Here is an 18,492-nt window from a genome sequence, read left to right on the forward strand (position 1 = left end):
AGTCCTAATTCCAGAACAGTGATAGCTAAAAAATGCCATTTGTTGAATACTTAGTATGTACCAGACAGTGTACTAAGCCTTTGATATAGATGCATTTACCCCTGGACTCATTTGTCTGGCTTTTTTGGAATAGGATTTAGCTTTGAACCTCAGTCTGTTGATAAGAGATTTCCGTGACCCCAAACAGCTCCCTTGTAACAACTGTCCCTGGATTTCTCATAGTTGTGCTCTGTTTCCCGACAGCCCTGGAATTAGGATTGAGCTAGTTGAAATCCACTCACCCACATGAACCTGAGACAGAGCTATCTAAAAAGTGACTCAGGGAAGCCTTCCAGACTGATGCCAAGCACCCATGGTTTTCTCTAAGATTTCGGTTCCATGTCAGCAACTTGAGTGCTTAGCTGGATGGAAAAGAAGACTAATAGCAGAGTGGCTTTGGAGTCGGGGAGACCTGAATTTGACCCTCAGCCTCATCACTTACAAGCCATATGACCTTGGACAAGTTCCTGTCTCCATCTAGATCCCCATTTTCAGGTACAAAAGGGAAATAAAAGCATTTACTCTCAAAGTGGTTTGAGGATTTAACACAGCACTTAAGCGCAGTGCCTGGCATATGGCGAGGCAAAGGGAACGTCAGCTGCTGTACTTGCTGTCTTGCTGGCCATAGGGCAGAGAAGCAGAGGCTCGCTGCAGAATTCTTACATTCCAAAGAGGGACAGGAAAATCAATTAAAAACAAATACGTGCAAAGCTTCATTTGCTGCTGTTGCTGGGAGAATGGATTGCCTTGTTCATTTTATGTTCTGGGTCTGTAGGTAAATTGCAAAATCCTTTTTATTGAAAATTCATTCCGTCTTCCACAAATGTTTATTGAGCCCATGCTATTTTCTGGGCACGTGGGAGAAACAAGGATAAATTAGATGCTGATCCGGCACTCACCTTGGGAGTCGGAGAAGGGAGAGAATACAGATTTTCTGTAAATGTGAGCGAAAGCACACATTCTACTTCAGTACAGAATGCTGAGTATTATTTACTTTAGATCACTGAGGATCTTGCAAGGGCTTCTCATTGCCTTAGTGAGTTAATGGAGAGCTCAACACTGAGGGCGGTACGAGCAGATGTCCACTGAATTTGGTTTTCCACCCAGTATTATTTATATAGTGATACAAGTTATGATATAATATTCTATGTAATACTTGCAGGTTGTGCTACTCATATTATGACCATGTAACATTACACTAATTATATATTATATACCAGATATTACTACTTACATGTGTATATGTGTATATAATACAAATTATATATTCTTCTAGTGATACATATTATATAATATTTATATATTTCTGTGTTTTGTACTATATAAAATACTCATATAATCTGCTACATAATTATATAAATACATAAGTCAGTTACTTACATCATCTCACTTTGCTACCACATGTATCTTTTTCTTGAAAATGGAAATGATCAAGTTCTGCTCCAGTCAGATGCTAGACACGTTAAATGAGTCTGTGCTTTACACCTAGTATGCAATAGTAAAGGACATGGCAATCTGCAAAATTATGAGGGGGCTCCCCATTACGTCACATTCCTGTAGCTTCTCATACATCCATTCGACAAGTGTTACTAAGTAACACCTGTTATGTGGCAAGCTCTTCCCTGGACACTGGGGTACAGAGTCAGATATGGCATGGTCCCTGGTCTCATGGGACTCACAGATGGGTCCCTTAGCAGCCCCAGAGGGCCACGGTGGCCGCTGTCCTGGAGGAAAGAACCACAGGTCTATCGTGGCACAAAAAGAAGCAAGTGACTGCCTGGGAAGGATTTCTAGAAAAGGAGCTCCCCTAAGGGGGAGTGGCTATGGTCTGAAGAAGAAAGTGGAAGGACAAGCATGGTAGGTAGGGGACAGCATGTAAGGAACTAGTGTCAAAATTAAAATGGCATGATACATCCAGGAGAGTAGGACAGTAGATTTGCTGACATACTGTCAGATACCGCTGACATAATAATAGCAAGAAAAATAATACTAGTATTCATAGTAGTAGTAATAGCAAATACTGAGCATTCACTGAATCTAAGTCCTTGGATGCGTTATGTCAAATAGTCCCACAAAAACCTAGGATATATATAGCCTTACACTCTGCATATTAAAATGAATGACCAGGAGAACTGATATGTTACTCAAGCTTGCTCAGCTGATGATTACAGCAGATCAGGGTCTACCATCTTACTCTACTGGCCTTGGACCTGGTGTCTAACCTCTGTCTCCTCAGCAAAATCAGGTTAAGGGTTCATTCTGAGAACATCACGGAATGAGGGTCGCACAACACTGGGATCATGGCGAATGTTAACCAGCGGTGGATAGAGCACCATGTTTGTCAGGGAGCAGACACTGGAAAAGTGGAGGGACGGCATGTTAATGAGGTAGACTGGGTCAGATCCAGAGCACTAGCCTGTGGGAGAAACTTAAGGGTGTACTTTTCATTCTAAAAGCCATGGTAGGCATTGGGAAGCTTTGAGACAAATAGTGAGATGCTCAATGTTTTGTTTGAGAAAAATCACTGTCCACAGTGTGAAGTACACATGGAAACAGCCAGACCAGCCAGAAGGGCCTTGTCATTATCCAGGCGAGGAAGTTCAACAATAAGAACTTCCTTATTCTTATTCCTATTCTTATTATTCCAGAATAAGAAGTGATAGTCAGGAAGATCTGAGTAGAAATGATACCTTAGCTGGATGTGGGCTGAAGGAAGAAGAAAAGTCAGGTGACCCCAGGATTCCTGACTTTAGTCTAGGGATAGGTGAATGGTACAGTTTCATCCACTGAGGCAGGAAATGCAGTAAGAAGAATATTATGAGTTGAATTGTGCACCCCCCATTCATATGTTGAAGTTCTAACCTCCAATATCTCAAAAGGTGTCCCCTTCTAGCACTGTGGTCTTTATAGAGGTAATCAACTTTAAATGAGGATGAGTCCTAACCCAATAGGACTGGTGTCCTTACAAGAAGGGGAAATTTGGACACAGGTTGGCATAGAGGGAGGACCAGGTGCAGAGGCCTAGGGAGAAGACAGCCGTTTACAAACCAAGGAGAGAGGCCTGGACGAGACCAGTCTCACAGCCATCGGAAGGAACCAATCCTGCCAACACCTTGATTCTGGACTTCTAGCCTCCAGAACTATGAAACACATTTCTGTTGTGTAAGCTCCCTAGTCTGTGGTATTTTGTTACAACTGCTCCAGCAAAGCAATATGAGGAGAAACTCATTTGGAGATAGCCAAGAGTTATATTTTGGATGAGTTGAATTTGAAGTGTTGTTTTGGATAGCCAGGTGGGGACAGGCACCAAAGTGGTCATTCAGTACAGGAATCTAAGACTCGGTGGGGGACCTGGGACCAGAGAACAGAGATTGAAGTGTGTTACTCATTTCTGACACTCCTGCATCCACCCATAGCACTGTGTGACCAGTACATAATGGGAATTTGAAAAAGTAGTTGAGTGGATGTCATGGTGGCCTAAGGACAGTGGGCAGGACGGACCACACAGATATTGGAACTCATTCTAATCTCTCATCCCAGGACAAATGAGGTTAGCTCCAGCCCTGTTGAATTTTAGAGGACTGCTGCATTGGTTGCCGATATTTCCAGTCACCAAGAAGGATAGTTCCCTCTTTGTTCTCTAAAATCAAGTGATGAAAGAAAATATTAACCAAATATCAAAGGTATTCTTAGAACAGAAAATGATAGCCTGACTGGAGTCTTAGGTTCATGCCCATGTTCTGAAATGTTGACCTCCAAGTCTATTTTAGGCAGCAACTTCAAAGTCTGCTTAACTTAAAATGTCAAAATAAGTAGACGGCACGGCATTACAGAAAATGGCAAGAACCAGAAGTTAGGAGACCTTGCTTCACATCTTGATCTGCCTCTGAAGAACTGGGTCAACTTAACCTTTCCCTCATCTGTGAAACAATGATGGGGAGGGGGTAATTGGATGATCTTCTAACTCTGACATTCCAGGATTCTGTCAATGTTGCCTTTCACTGCCAGTGTTAGAGAGAATAATATTTCCAAAAATAGAGCTGCCAACCTGATTTAGTCCACCAACATGAAGGCACGTAATGAGGTGATAGGCAGAAGTTAATATCACAGGTGACTTTGGTAGAATAATTCCTGCCTCCTCAGGATGGCACTTGGAAGACTGGAAAGAGTACTTGGTTTTAAATTTTTTTTTTTTTTTGAGTATTTGGTTTTAGAATGCACCTTCATTACCAGCACATTGGATTTTACTGGAAGGTTTTCGAATTCACATGATCACAGTGTTTTGTCCGATGGCTTACATTTCTGACCACACTGAAAAAGGATATGAACAAAAACACCCCTTCCTAAATACGTTTGTGATTTCTCTTAGACCATTCAATATTTAAACTTCATGCATTCACCTTTTCTTTATATGCCTGGACATCTCAGCCACAAAAAGGTGAAGATGATGAAGAGTTTTTAGGTACCTTATATTAAGTGTCATGTTTTGTGCCAGGTGCTTGACCTGTGTTGCATATTGCCTCATTTAACACACCCCATAGCAGATGCTGTCCTCATATCTTCTCTGCACTCAACATGGCTGAAGGTTGCTTACTTAAGGCATCTGTCTGGCTGTGGGGACATGCTTGGCCCAAGAGGACAAGCCAGGCATATCTAGGAGTTAACGCTACAGGGACAACCCTCGAGTGATATCAGATGGAAATTTGGGGAATAAATACTTCAGCCTCCCCCACCATGTGTTTTGGGATAACTCTGAGATATATTCTACACATGCTCAGGAAATTCCTCAAAGGGACTGAGTTCTACCTACCCATGGTGGGTATTGACTTGATAGCACACCCTTTATTGGCTGCCTCCTCTTTCTGTCTCGAAACACTTGTATTTCCTGTGGTCCATATTCCAGATGAAGTATTTACTCTCAAATCCTTGCCTCAGGATCTGCTTCTGGGGGATCCAGGCTAAGACATCTCCCAAGATCTCTGTGGAGTAGGTACCATTATTGCTAATTTATAGGTAAGGAACCTAAGGCTCAGTGTGATAAAATAATAGTTGTTAAGATGGTTAAGTACTAGGGTTTTGCTGGCTCACCCTGACTTTCCTCTATACCAGTAGTCATCAACCAAGGGGACATTTTGAAAGGTCTGGAGACATTTTGAGTTATCAAAACCAAACTGGCACCTGGCAGGTCAGAGGTGAGAGACGCTGTGAAACATTTTACAATGCCCAACTTAGCCCCCTGCAATAAGGACTTATCCAGCCTTAAAAAGGTCAGCAGTGGCAAGGTTGGGAAACCCTGCTCTAAACCAGCAAGACTGGCTGTTGGATGATAACTGTCCTGCGTGACTTGTCTATTGCATTTCACTTCCAGGGCCAAGCTGTGGCTCAGCTGTGTTCCACTATCCCCAATGTGACTGTCTTTGGAACAGCTTCTACTTTCAAGCATGAAGCAATCAAAGACTCCATGACCCACCTCTTTGACAGAAATGCAGACTATGTGCAAGAAGTGAAAAGGTAAGGTGTTTGCTCTAAAGAGCACCAGGTTGTTCCTTGCTCTTCTCTTTCTTTTTTCTTTTTCTTTTTTTTTTTTTTTGCTCTTCTCTTTCTTAAAGAACAATAGCACTTGTTTAGAGGAGGGCTGATAAAAATAATAGTGATAGCAATAATAGTAAGGATATAATGGGGCCATAGTATTATTAGCTCTGTACTGAATACTTCACATCTATGCTCTCATTTAATTCTCAGCAGCCCTATTATAATGCCCCTATTCTGAGAGGATAAAACTGAGAAACCGTGCAGTTGATAACATGCTAAGCTTGCATAATTTAGCTAAATTATGATAGCAGCTATAACAGGGCCTTAACATAGAGAAGTTTATCTCTCACTCATGTAAGAGAACAACCCCTGTGTGACTGAGAGCCCCCGGAGCACAAAGTGGTGACATGATCAGAGTTGAGTTTCGTGTAGAGAAGGACTGGGAGGTGGGAAATCGGGTTGCTGGTGGTTGCAGACCCAAGCTGGGGAATGCTGGTTTATAACCTGACCCGTGCTCCACCTGCGATCCTGAAGCTATTGACGGTGGCCCGTGCATGTCAACACAGGGAATCAGGTGGAAAGCCCAGCTGATCTTTGAGATGATTTGTGCGTCACACCCCTGCTGCTGCTCAGAACGGGTGGAGGCTGATGCTCAGGTTCTGCTAAGCAGCTCCTGAGGGGATTCAGAGATGTCTCAGAGCTGTGGTTGTGGTCTTTTCATTTCCCAGCACTAAATTGTAAGATACAAAGAAATTCAGTTGTCTGACTAGCATTATAATAAAGAAGCAACTTTCTCCAAATTGAGGGACTGAGAAGATGTGAGATCTGGTTGTGTAAGGCGATAGACCAGACTAGGTGAATTATGGGGAGCTTTTTGGAAAGGAGAGTCTTCTGATGGCCTGGATTTTCAGATTTGTTTTTAAATGTTAAATGTAGAGATTTGCACAGAATTTAAGGTTGTACCAACATTTCCGATGGGACATGAAAAAAGAGCTTCCAGACCAAATATTAGAAGTTTGCCACCTGTTTCTCAGACGTCTAGACATTGCAGGCATGTTTTCAAGGCTTCCAGGCTAGACCTTGGCCTACTTTCCTAACCATTGGGTAGCTCTTCCTTCTTGTAACTTGCATCTCTCAAGCTGTGATCTGGAAAATGAACTGTCACTGTCCCTCCAGCAGTCTTTGCCTTTAACCCCTTAAATGATAATTTTGCAAGCATCCTTTCCTCATTCATACCCTGACCTACTTAATACAAGGTGTCTGTGATGGGCCAGGTGCTGTGCTAGGGCAGAAGATTTGGCAAAACAAACAAACAAACACCTCGAGAGTCACTTTCTTCATGGAGCTTTGAGTCTACTTGGGGAAGAGGGATAAAAACCAGTATTTTTAAAATGTATTGATTTTCACTTTTGGTATGTGCTCTGGTGGAGAAATGCAAGGTGCTGGTGGATACATGGAGGCAGCAGATCAGACATCAAAGAGTGAGGTTCAGACTGAGCATTAAAGGAGGAGAAACTGGACAAAGGAACAGCATTTCTGACCAAGTGGAATTGGATGTGCTAAGGCCTAGGGTTAGGAATGACTTGGTAGAGGCGCCTGGGTGGCTCTGTGGCTGCACATCTGCCTTTGGTTTGGTTGTGATCCTGGGGTCCTGGGATCGAGTCCCACATCGGGCTCCTCGTGGTGGGTCCGTTTCTCCCTCTGCCTATGTCTCTGCCTCTCTCTGTGTCTCTCATGAATAAATAAATAAAAATTAAAAAAAGAAAAGAAATGACTTGGTAAATTCAAGAATCTGAAAGGAGACCAGAGCCACTGAAGGTAGTAGGATATAGGAAGTAATGGGCAAAGAGGGTCACGAGGTGGCCATTCTTTTAAAAGAAAAAAAGTGACAATGCATAACCAGAGAGCTCCTGCCTTCCCTGTTTTCCCTGGAGAATTTCCTAGCCCCCTCAACCCTTCACAGTCGTCAGCCTGCCACCTTGCTAGCCTGAGTCAGTGATTCATGCTGATGTCAGAAGAGCCGGAGATGACAGCATCTGAGACCCACTTAGCCACCATCTTCTTTCAAAAGCGACTTCCAGTGATTTCTTATGTTATTAAGCAGAGAACCGAGGATTCCATTAAAAATGACTAGGAAGCCACAGATAGGTTCCCACCAACCCTCTCTCAGGAAAGAATCCAGAAGAACATAAAAGCAACAGGTACTCGGTGCCTGTTGCAGAGCCAAGCACCACTTCTGCATGGTAGGTGCTCAGCATATACCAACGGGATGAATTGTAGCATTGTCTGTAATGGTGAGATTTCAGAACGAGCCTCCATTATCAACGGGAGGGAAACAGTTCAGTGCATTATGCTACACCCACACGCTTGAGTATTATGCAGCCCTTAAAAAAAAAAGATAATTATGAAGATTCTGTGACAAAATGAAAAAATACCCACGGTAGCATATTGAGTGGGGAAAAAAGCAGAATGCCAAATTCCAGCTACAGTGTGATCACAGCTTTGTATAAATTCTTGGCTCATGAAGACAAAAAAAAAAAAAAAGAAAAGAAAAAAGAAAGGAAAGTGGGAAAAAAAAAAAACATCCATCCACTAATATGCAATAGGAGCAGAATGTAGAGTGATTTCTCTTTGGTTTTTGACTGCGGATATTGTTTGTTATAGTGTTCTGTGGTGATAGGCTAGGGAAAAAATAACAATATAAGATTTCTTGAGATGGAAAGTATTTTGTAAGCCAGTCAACTGGTAATCTTCTTTTGAACACGTTCTCAGCCTTCAGCCAGACATGGAGTGGCAGGGGGAGATTATTTGTAATATAGACCTAACCTTTATGTCACTAGCCTCTTCTCTGTTTGACTATGCTCAAAACCGAGTAGAAGAATTAGAAGCTTTGAGTCATGTGCATCTGGCTGTAAGGACTTCAAAAGTAAAGAAAGATAGAGAGAGAGCAACAAGGTGGGCAGCCCCCGACAGGGAGCCTGATGGATGGGACACATTTCAGCAGGTAGAGGGAGGTGGAGAATGAATCCCAGCAAGGCGAGTGGGCACAGGCAAGGCAGATCATAGCACCAGGCTCTGCTGGCCTCCTCTCCCTCTGCTGACCCATACGACTGGACCATGGTGCATGCTTCTCAGTCCTGCAAGGGGAAAGTTCCTCATTTTACAGATAAAGAAACTGAGATGGTGGAAATCAAGGGGAATCTAATCACCTGGAGAGAACAGAGACCATGATCAGGAATGGATTCCTAGAGATGGTATTGCTAAGTAATTGTACACATTCACTAGGAAGCCTACTCTGTGCCAGGCACTGTGCTCAGCACCCTTTGGAAAGCCTCTTGTGCACTGGGTACTGTGCACAGCCCTCCGGGAGAAGGCTGCTATGTGTGTGTGGAATTGCACTTGGCCTTCTGTGCACCAGACACTGTGCTGGACCCTCTGGGAGAAGCCTGCTGTGCACCAGGCAGTGTGCCGGGCACCCTGAAATGGCCTCATCCCTCCATCATGAGCTTGGAGGTGATGGTTAAAGCTATGGCACAGATGAATTCTCAGAGAAAAAGGAATTCAGAAAGAGAAGCACTGAGTGGAGAGCCAGAGAATCAGCTGGAGATGAAAGTTAAAGGGGGATTAATTTCCTGGCAAAGTCAAGGGCTTCTCTCCCAGTAATAGCCCTATTGGACCTAGCACTGCTCAGGAGAAATTCTTCACTCACCCGTGTGGGTGGGAAGCAAAGTGATGGCATTCACAATAAAGGGGCAATAGTTTTTTAGGGATCCAGGAGGGAGGGGCAGGGTTTGGAAAACCTTGGATCAGCATTTCCAAAATGTCTTGCTGCTGAATTTGGCTCAGAGAATCTCTGAACCGAGGCTCTTTGTGTTTGCTTTTTTGAATCTGCAGAGATTTGTGGCAGCAGGAGAAAGCCCTCATCCTGTCTGCTTTTGTGTGATTATGATTATGCACACACAGGCGAGGCCGACACCCCCAGGGATTGGGGAGGTGCCAAGAAATGAGGATAGCCTCTGAGCTTCCGAGGAGTCACCTAGCTCTGCTTGTGATTTTCATGATTATTCCATTAAAAAGAGCTGCTAAGGTGCTTTTCAGTGTGAGCTTGAGTAAAGGAGGCCCTGTTCCAAGGCTACTTCTTGTGGGGCCTGGAGCATTGGAAATAGATGCAACTGAGTCCCATTCCGTCCGATTCATTGGTTGGACTTATAATTGATTGATTGAATGCATGATGGAGCATTTTTTCAATTTTGAAACCCACCTGAAGGAACATATCTAGCCTTAAAAGGAGCAACATCTGCTTGAAGATTTGATAGAAACAACCAAAGCATCCTCACCTTCGGGGTCTGGGAAATGACATCTCCCTCTGCTCACTATCCATCTTACTCTCACCTACCACCCCCACCCCACCACTGACCTTCAAAAGGACACAGTGACAGCAAGGGGCATGAATTTGTGGCTTATATGACCCTTGTGCCTGTGCAAACCCTATCTTACCTGATTCAGCTATCACAATGCCAAGAGAGGCTGAGAGAGAGGTACACAGAGGATCTATGGTGTCTCCCTCCAGCAAGAAGCTCAAGAAGGCAGCTCCCAGCTTTTCTCAGCCCCTGCTGGTAGCCTGCGTGCCTAGTGGTGGCGGCAGTGGTCACCAGGGCTGGCCACAGCTCACTGTATGAAACCCTGCCTTGCTTCAGGGGCCCTCACATGGTTTCTAGATGTGATGGGTCAAACCAGAGTCCCCTCATTCCCTGTAGTGGGTCCTAGGGTATGTTGCCTGACTCCATGGAGTCTCAGCTTCCTTATGCACAAGTGGGGTAATGATGGCCTCTGAGTCAAAGGGTTGGCATGAGGCATTCTCAATGAGATGGGATTTAGGAAGTGCTCAGCACTGTGCCTGGCACATAGCAAGTGCTTTTGAATGTGGGACATGCTCTCTTAGGAGGATCAAGGGTATCAAGCCTCTGCTCTAATGGTTTCTGGACTGGTGGCTACACCCACCTTGAAGGTTGCTTGGGTTAATGGTTTGGTTGTTGAGGTTTTGCAGTCTTTCCTTTATACTCCTTTCCCAAACTAAAAGAATTCTCTTTAAGTTGGCCCACTCTGAAAAAAATAATTAAAAAGCTACCAATGGACACAGAAGTTACCGTAAGCCAGGCCGTATGTCTCATGTGCATCAACTCATCCAAGCTTCCCAGAGAAGCATGGGGCAGGTGTTATAACCATCATTTCCTTCAACAGTTGGGGACACTGAGAGGCAAACTAAATGATTAATATGGAGATTAAATTCATATTCCTAAGCCCAGTGCTATGCTGCCCCCATGCCAACCCCATGCCTGCCCTCTACCTCTATGTTGGTTGTCAGTTGTGGCAGACACTCTTGGGTCCTTCTGGAAGGAGACAGCGTGCAGACAGGGTCTCTCATTACCATGTTGGTGTCCCAAAGCCTCTTCCTTTGGCCTGTTCAGCACTGATTGCCCTGGGTCAACCTGTCACAGTGCTTTCTGTAAAATGCCTTTCCTTCATCACCTGGCTAATTCCTGCTCATCCATCAGCACTCAACAGGATACTCCTCCACTGCCCCAAGTGGCTCTGCTGAAGCTGTGGTGACTGGCTGGGCCATTTGTTTAGTCTGCTTCCCTAATATCCATAAGCTCCCAGATGGCAGGGAGGAATTGAGCTCCTATCTATGTCCCCCCAGCTCAGCATATACCCTGTCCAGCATAGTATCAGCACTGAGTGGTTGTCCAGTGGCTGGAAATGCAGAACGAATGTATAGCAACCCTGACCTTGGGCCTCTTCTATAATCTAGGATGGGGAAAAAAAAAAAGCAGTTTGAAAATAGAAACCTCCTGGCCTATCTGTTTGGAATAACATGGTCTAACTCTGGATATATCTATATTTATTTTTGAAGACAACATTTAAACCAGAATTCTACAAAGAATAAATTAAATTGACTGCTTCCCGGAGCTGCTTGCTAAAACGATGCTTCCATAGTTAGACTGATTTGAACATTAATTAAATCTCAAATTCAGAATGGTGAAAAGGCCATTGCTCTGGAGTGAAACTGGACCAAGGTTTGAATTCCAGTTGTACCTGTTACATAAGCTTGGGAAAGGCACTGCATCTGAGAACCTCCATTTCTTCCTCAAAAAAATGGGAGTTAAAATGCCTGTCTCAGACTTGTCATGAAAATTAATTCTGAAATGCCCAGGATATAGCAGAGCTCAGAAAATGTGAGTTTCCTTTGAAGGAAGTACATATATAGAAATGTGGGATACCAGTCTTAAAATGTTTTCTTCATTGTTCTGCATTCATTCACTCCTCCATTTATTTAATCATCCATTCATATAATCAATATATGTTGAGATCTAATGCCTCATCCATCAGAATGAGAAGGACCAACGATACAACAACAGGCAGCACAAACATGGTCCCTGTCTCATGGGGCTTAGGTTTTGGTGGAAGAGACAAAGAAATAGAATAATTACAGCTTATGACAAACTGAAAAGTGTCTTTATTATAGATACTGAAGCAGAGATAACGGGGGGCTGCCACTTCAGGTGGGGTGGTTAGTTACATCATCTCCAGGGAGGTCACATGTGGGTAAGACCTAAAAGATGAGAAGGAGCCAACTCCAAGTAGAACTGGGGAAAGGCTGTTCTGGCAGAGATTATAGCATATGCAAAGGACCTGAGGTAAGGAAGTTTTAGGAATAGCTCCAAGGTCAGAATGCCTTGAGCAGTTAGTGGCAAGTGAGGATGAGGAAGTGGGCTGTAGCTTATAGGTCACCCCTTGCCAATGGATTGCCCTGCATTTCTGCAGAACCAGAGTATAGAGTAACAGGCCTAGATGGGGCAGCTAATTAATACGAGCAGGTGTGACTGGCAGTTTGTGGGAGAAAATGTGCACTCACAAGCAGAATACAGACGTGAGGAGCATCAGGCAAGAAGTGAGCATTTGGGGGGCAGGTCCTTTAGGGATACCCAAAAGGTGTGCACAGCCCAGCATTTGGGAGGCTGCTCCTGAGCCCAGGTGGGCATCTTGCAGTAAAGGAAACACGTCCTGCAGAAAAGCAGTTTACAGGGAAGACTTGGTGGCCCAGGATGGCTAGTAGTAGAAATGGAGAGGGTCCTACTTCTATAGGAGTGAACACACTTGGCAGAAAAAAAAAAAAACTTGGGAGAAGTGAGGAAGGCAGGAGCATAGCTACCCAGCCCATGATGCAAGGTACAGACCTGAGCAGTCGGTGTGAGGCACCAACCTAGAGCCCACCAATGGAGTCTGTGTGTTCCAACTCCCACCTGCCTCTCAGGCCTCGCCTCTTTACGTTTCCTTTGCTCCAGCCAAACTGGCTGCTTCCCAGTCTTCGTCCTACCACAGGGCCTTTGCATGTGCTGTTACCTCACCTGGAACATTATTCCTGCTGCTCTTTACCTAGATAACTCCTCCACTTCGCATTTCCCCAGGGATGCCTTCTCTGGCAGACTTGATTGGGCAAACTCTAGATTGACATGATCTCAGAGCACCTGTGTGGCACTAGACACCATGCATTTTAATTTAATTTTTATTCGTGTAATCGTGGGTTTAACATCTACCTAATAAAAGTTCTAAAAGCGGAGAAATCAAAGCTGTTTGGGCTCACCACTGTGTCTCCAGTGCCAAGTGCAGTGCCAAATATTTAATCGACAAATTAATTGTTAATATAAGAAATAATGCCAGTTTGGCTCCTGAGTAGCTGGCTTAGACCAGTGGTTCTCAGAGTGTAGAGCCAGAATCAGCAGCATCAATATCTCCTGGGAACCTGTTAGAAATGCACATCTTCGGGGCCCACCTCAAACCAAGTGAATCAAGCTAGGAGAAGAGGGGGAGGGAGGGCAAACTGCAATCTCTTTTAATGAGCCCCCCGGAGATTCTGATGTTCATGAAGGGTTTAGATCCACTGGCCTAACTCCCTGGTTCTGAATTTATAGGTGGAACTTGAATAGATACACCTTTACAGATAAGGATCCTATTAGGCAAAAGCAAAGCTGATAATTTTTTGATGAGTCTTTGTAATGCCTGGATTTTGGACTTGACTCGAGAGTTTTTGAAGGTCATGACTCAGCTTTCGAAAGTCATGACTCAGCTGTCTTGGGTCATGGGGCAGTTGACTTAGTGTCTGATCTCTAAAAATGCACATGCAGAATTTCCTACTTCTGAAAACAGGATCTAGCTGTCCACATGAGCTGCAATGGCCGAACTTGGTTTGAGGATGAGGTTGGAGGTAGAAATGTTGAGCAGTGTGCTAAGAAAGATGATCCTGCAAACTCACAAATCCGGGGAAATGCTATTCTTGTCTTAGCAGAACAAGGCCTAACCACAACTGGGAGCCCTGGGAGCATGAATAATAGCTCCCCTACAATCCCCAGAACCTTCCTGTTTACAGCTCCCTTCTGCATAATATCTTTTAACAGTGGAAGCCCAGTGTATGTTTGTTAAATGCATGAGTAAGTTGAATCAATGAATCTATAAATAAATTAATGGAAGAAGGGATCAAAAAATATTTTGTCTACTTAATACAATACAAATGTGGTTATACTCTGGAACCTTCTATTGTTATAAGACGATCCTATGTATTTTTAAAGATTTCTTTATTTTAGGGGAGGATGGGCAGAGGGAGAGGGAGAGAGAGAATCCACAAGCACACTCCCTGCTGAGTGCAGAACGCAACATGGGGCCCGATCCCCGGACCCTGAGATCATGACTTAAACCAAAACCAAAAGTCAGCTGCTTAACCAATTAAGCCACTCCTGTGCTCCAAGGTCCTATCTATTTAACCCTCTTCCTCAAAGATTCCATTTTAGATTGAACCTAGAGATTGAATGAATACAAGTTTGTGAGTTACATTAATGTGCCTTTATGGCACTGAGGATGGAGAGAGAGAGTGAGGAAAGCTAGTCCCTGCTAGACTGGAAGCCGCAAGCAGACAGGAGCATGTTAAGTTTTGCCCACCCCTGCTCTGTCTCCAGCACCTTGGACAGAGTCTAGCCCATAACCTAAGCTCCACAGATCAGACTTGTTGAGTGACTCACTTACGGAGTGACTGTTGTATGGCTGGCAATGGGCCACACATTTCATCTGTCACCTTCTTCATCCTCAGCACAAGAAGACATGCTCACTCCACTTTACAAAGGAGAAAGCTAAGGCTCAGAGAAGCAGTGTGAGGTGGCTAGATACAAATTCAAATTTTTAAAAAAGATTTATTTATTTGAGAGAGAGAGAGCCAGCACACATGTGCACAAGCAGGGGGAGTAGCAGAGCGGAAGGGAGAAGCAGAGGGAGAGAGAGAAGCAGGCTCACCGCCGAGCAAGGAGCCTGATGCGGGGCTCCATCCCAGGACCCTGGAATCATGACCTGAGCTGAAGGCAGATGCCTAACCGAACCGACTAAGCCACCCAGGCACTCCTTTGCTGTCCTATTTATGGCTACTCCCAGAGCCCTTGCTCTTCCTGATTCTGGGAGTAAACAGCATGACACAGTAAGGGAGAGTAATCAAGTTTGGTCCCTAACAGGTAACAGTATCTTACTTTGTCTTCACACCATTTAGAATCTCGGCTGAAGGAGTGGACATTGTTTTGGATTGCCTCTGTGGGGATAACACTGGAAAAGGTCTCAGCCTTCTCAAACCACTGGGAACCTACATTTTATATGGTAAGTGTTAAAGAGAAGTGGGGATGGTCTGCAACAGGGAGCACTGTCCATATGCTCACAAAAGCTCTGATGAATGAAATGTGTTGATATGTTGGGATAATGAGATTGAAAGGGCTTAATTTTTTTAAAGATTTATTTGAGAGAGAGGGGGGCAGAGGGAGAGAACCTTCAAGTAGACTCCTCGCTGAGCACAGAGCCCAGCATGAGGCTTGATCTCACAACCCATGAGATCATGACCTGAGCCAAAATCAGGAGTCAGACACTCAACCAACTGAGCCACCCAGGAGCCCTGGGAGGGCTTAATTTTTTAGTGTTTTCCATAATACTGCTATTGCCATTAGTTATTTTCAATTATAAAAGTAACATATGGGGATCCCTGGGTGGCGCAGCGGTTTGGCGCCTGCCTTTGGCCCAGGGCGCGATCCTGGAGACCCGGGATCGAATCCCACGTCGGGCTTCCGGTGCATGGAGCCTGCTTCTCCCTCGGCCTGTGTCTCTGCCTCTCTCTCTCTCTCTGTGACTATCATAAATAAAAAGAAAACAAAAACATTAAGGTTTAAAAAAAAATAAATAAAAGTAACATATGTGTCTACTGCCCTATTACCCCTGTGAATACTTCTCATTCCAAAAGGGGTAAAGACCAAGCCAGTGCAGTCATTGATTTGGCCCACAGAAGGTGGCACAGGTGGGAAATATTAATGGCTTCAAAGGAAATTTTAAAAATGGAGGAATGAAGGACCCACAATAGGATGGGAAGGGTGGCTAGGATATGCAGGTTTTAGGGCCATTCTTCCCTAGTGGAGATGATGTTGCAAAATACAACTCTCAAATTTGAAACTACCCCTGTATGTCCCAAATCACAAAGAAGCTCTGGGTGGTTAAAGCACACCAGTATGCTCCCGGTATGCTCTTTTGCAGCCCCCGGTATGCTCTTAAGTCTGAGGGATTTATCAAAGATATCTGGGAGATTTTCTCAAGCAGAAGACTTCAGAGCCGCCTCCTCATCTTCTTCCTCTCTTCTGTAATATGCTTGTAAACTAATTTAAACATTAGTCTCTCTACAAAGTCAAAAAAGCCTATCTGAAGCCAGATATCATATTACAAAGCCAAATGATACTGGGGTTAGCCAACATTTGAGATTTTTGGCAGTTCTGTTCCATAGATCCCATAGAAGATTGAGACTTAGCTCTGTATAACTCAGAAAAAAAAATTTCATTTCCCTGCTATTCCCTGAGAAACTTATAAAAGAGATATTTGAAAGATATAAATATTCAAGCATCTTTTTGTCATTGTTATTATGACAGAAAGAGAGGGAATAAGCCTCCCGTTGCTGGAGTGTTCTGGTATCTTCAATAGTATCTGAAAGTCCTTACAAGTGGGTTCATAATTCTTTAACTATTACTGTTGATAACAGAAGCTGTGTCAGTGCACAATGGGGGATATTGGATAGAACTAACCTGGGAGTCAAATGTTCGATGGCCAATTTATTCTTTCTTACTTATTCACCAGTTCTGTTTTTGCCCCACTTCCATGATGCATTTGGCAGAGTACAATTTTATCACCTTGCAAGTATCTAACTGATTACACTGATTACTAAGGAACCAAAGCCTGGTACCATGATGCTTGGTGGTAGTCACCCCATAAAAGCAGGCCAGCGATTAACTAACTAGTCTACCCAGGCCAAACAATGAAGTTTAAAATGTACATTGTTTTTTCATTAAGTAATGGTTCTCTAAGGGCTTATTCCCAATCTCTGGGGACAAGGCAGGAAAGTCACCGAAAAGGCACCGATATGGCATCTGATTTGTTAAGAGCTCTGTCATCCCCTCCACATTCCTAAGAACCACACAAGGGAGTCTTTTCTCTCTGAAAGAGAATCTTGGGAAATCTTCCTAACACCATTTCCCATCTTCTTTCTGAATGTTATTTGTTTCCATTAGCAAAGCTCGGTTTCTCACACTATTTGTCTCAAGTGGTTTTGACCTCTCTGCTCAGATATCTTTGGAGTTAGTATGTTCATCATATCACTTCCCTGGCTCCTGAACCTCTTTTCACCCACACCTGCTCTCCTGTACGCCATCTTTTCATTCATCTAAATTCTAGTGCAGTCGCATCTCTCCCTGCCACTTAAGTGTCCAGCCCATATCAGAGCCCCAAGCTCCTTACTTGTTAAGAAATCAAATTCAAACCATGAATTAGGCTCACATAGAATTTCACTTCCCAATCTTGAAGAACAGAACCAATATTTTAAGCAATTCATCATTGTATTAGAATGTAAATCACATTTTGGCTACATGCCCAATTTTCCAAAATAATGACGTGGTCACCTTGAGAAATACTACTTTCTCTTTGATCCAGGGAAACTTGGCTAAAATTAAGTCAACTTGATGTCATCACTCCCTCCATTTCCCTCATTTTTCCAAGGCTGAGTTGGGCAGTTTTGGACCAAACAACTGCCATTCTTCCATGTATAGCAAGAGATGTTGGTTTTCATTAGCAATAGCTTGATTTGGGAATCCTCCATTTACAGGTTCATCCAACATGGTGACTGGAGAGACCAAGAGCTTCTTTAGCTTTGCAAAATCAGTAAGTATCCATACATGTCAAATGTACTGTGGTAATGCAGTGACTTGCATGTTGTGAGCTCTTCCAACTAAAGACATTGACTAAGCACCTAAATCTTGTTTGTTCTTCATCTGCATCATTCATTTTCAATAAAGCCTGTGTATTCCTGCCTTGCACACTACACACGGGCAAGACTGTGTATATACTTCGGCTGCTTTGTCTAAATGAAGTGGAGAGGTGGGAACGTTTGAGAAAATCACAAAAGCATTTTGATTTCAGCCAAGATTGTTTAAGTTCTTGTGTTTTTCATCATTGCTTAAAAATAAACTTACATTAGTGAATTTTATTTGCTTCATGGAGAAACCAACTGTGAGTGTGGCCTCTTTTGACCAGGTCCTCTGGGGGTACTTAAGATTTCTCCGTATCTCCATTCTACTGAGCTGGAGATACAAATGGGATCCCACAATTTTAGTGAGTCCCCAGGGTGATTTTAGACATAGGCAAATTTGTGAACCACTAGCTTAAATAATCATGCTCTGAATGCAGTGTTTACTTTGCGATTGAGAAACCACATCCCTGGGTATTTGCTATTCCTACCTAGAACAACACTTGCTAGAATTAAGCTCATTTGGGCTAGAACTTCAGTTTTTAGCCATGCCCCCT

General features: G+C 43.7%; 1 protein-coding gene across 1 annotated transcript in view; it reads left to right on the plus strand.

Moving 5' to 3' along the window:
- VAT1L (vesicle amine transport 1 like) overlaps positions 1-18,492 on the plus strand; it is a 147,243-nt gene that overhangs the window by 57,039 nt on the left and 71,712 nt on the right. The window contains exons 4-6 of the mRNA XM_072819165.1: positions 5,408-5,550; positions 15,161-15,264; positions 17,795-17,850. Coding sequence (XP_072675266.1) covers positions 5,408-5,550; positions 15,161-15,264; positions 17,795-17,850 — 303 coding nt within the window. The remainder of the gene's footprint in view (positions 1-5,407; positions 5,551-15,160; positions 15,265-17,794; positions 17,851-18,492) is intronic.

The sequence above is a fragment of the Canis lupus genome, chromosome 3 (assembly GCF_048164855.1).
Source record: "Canis lupus baileyi chromosome 3, mCanLup2.hap1, whole genome shotgun sequence".
NCBI lineage: Eukaryota > Metazoa > Chordata > Mammalia > Carnivora > Canidae > Canis > Canis lupus.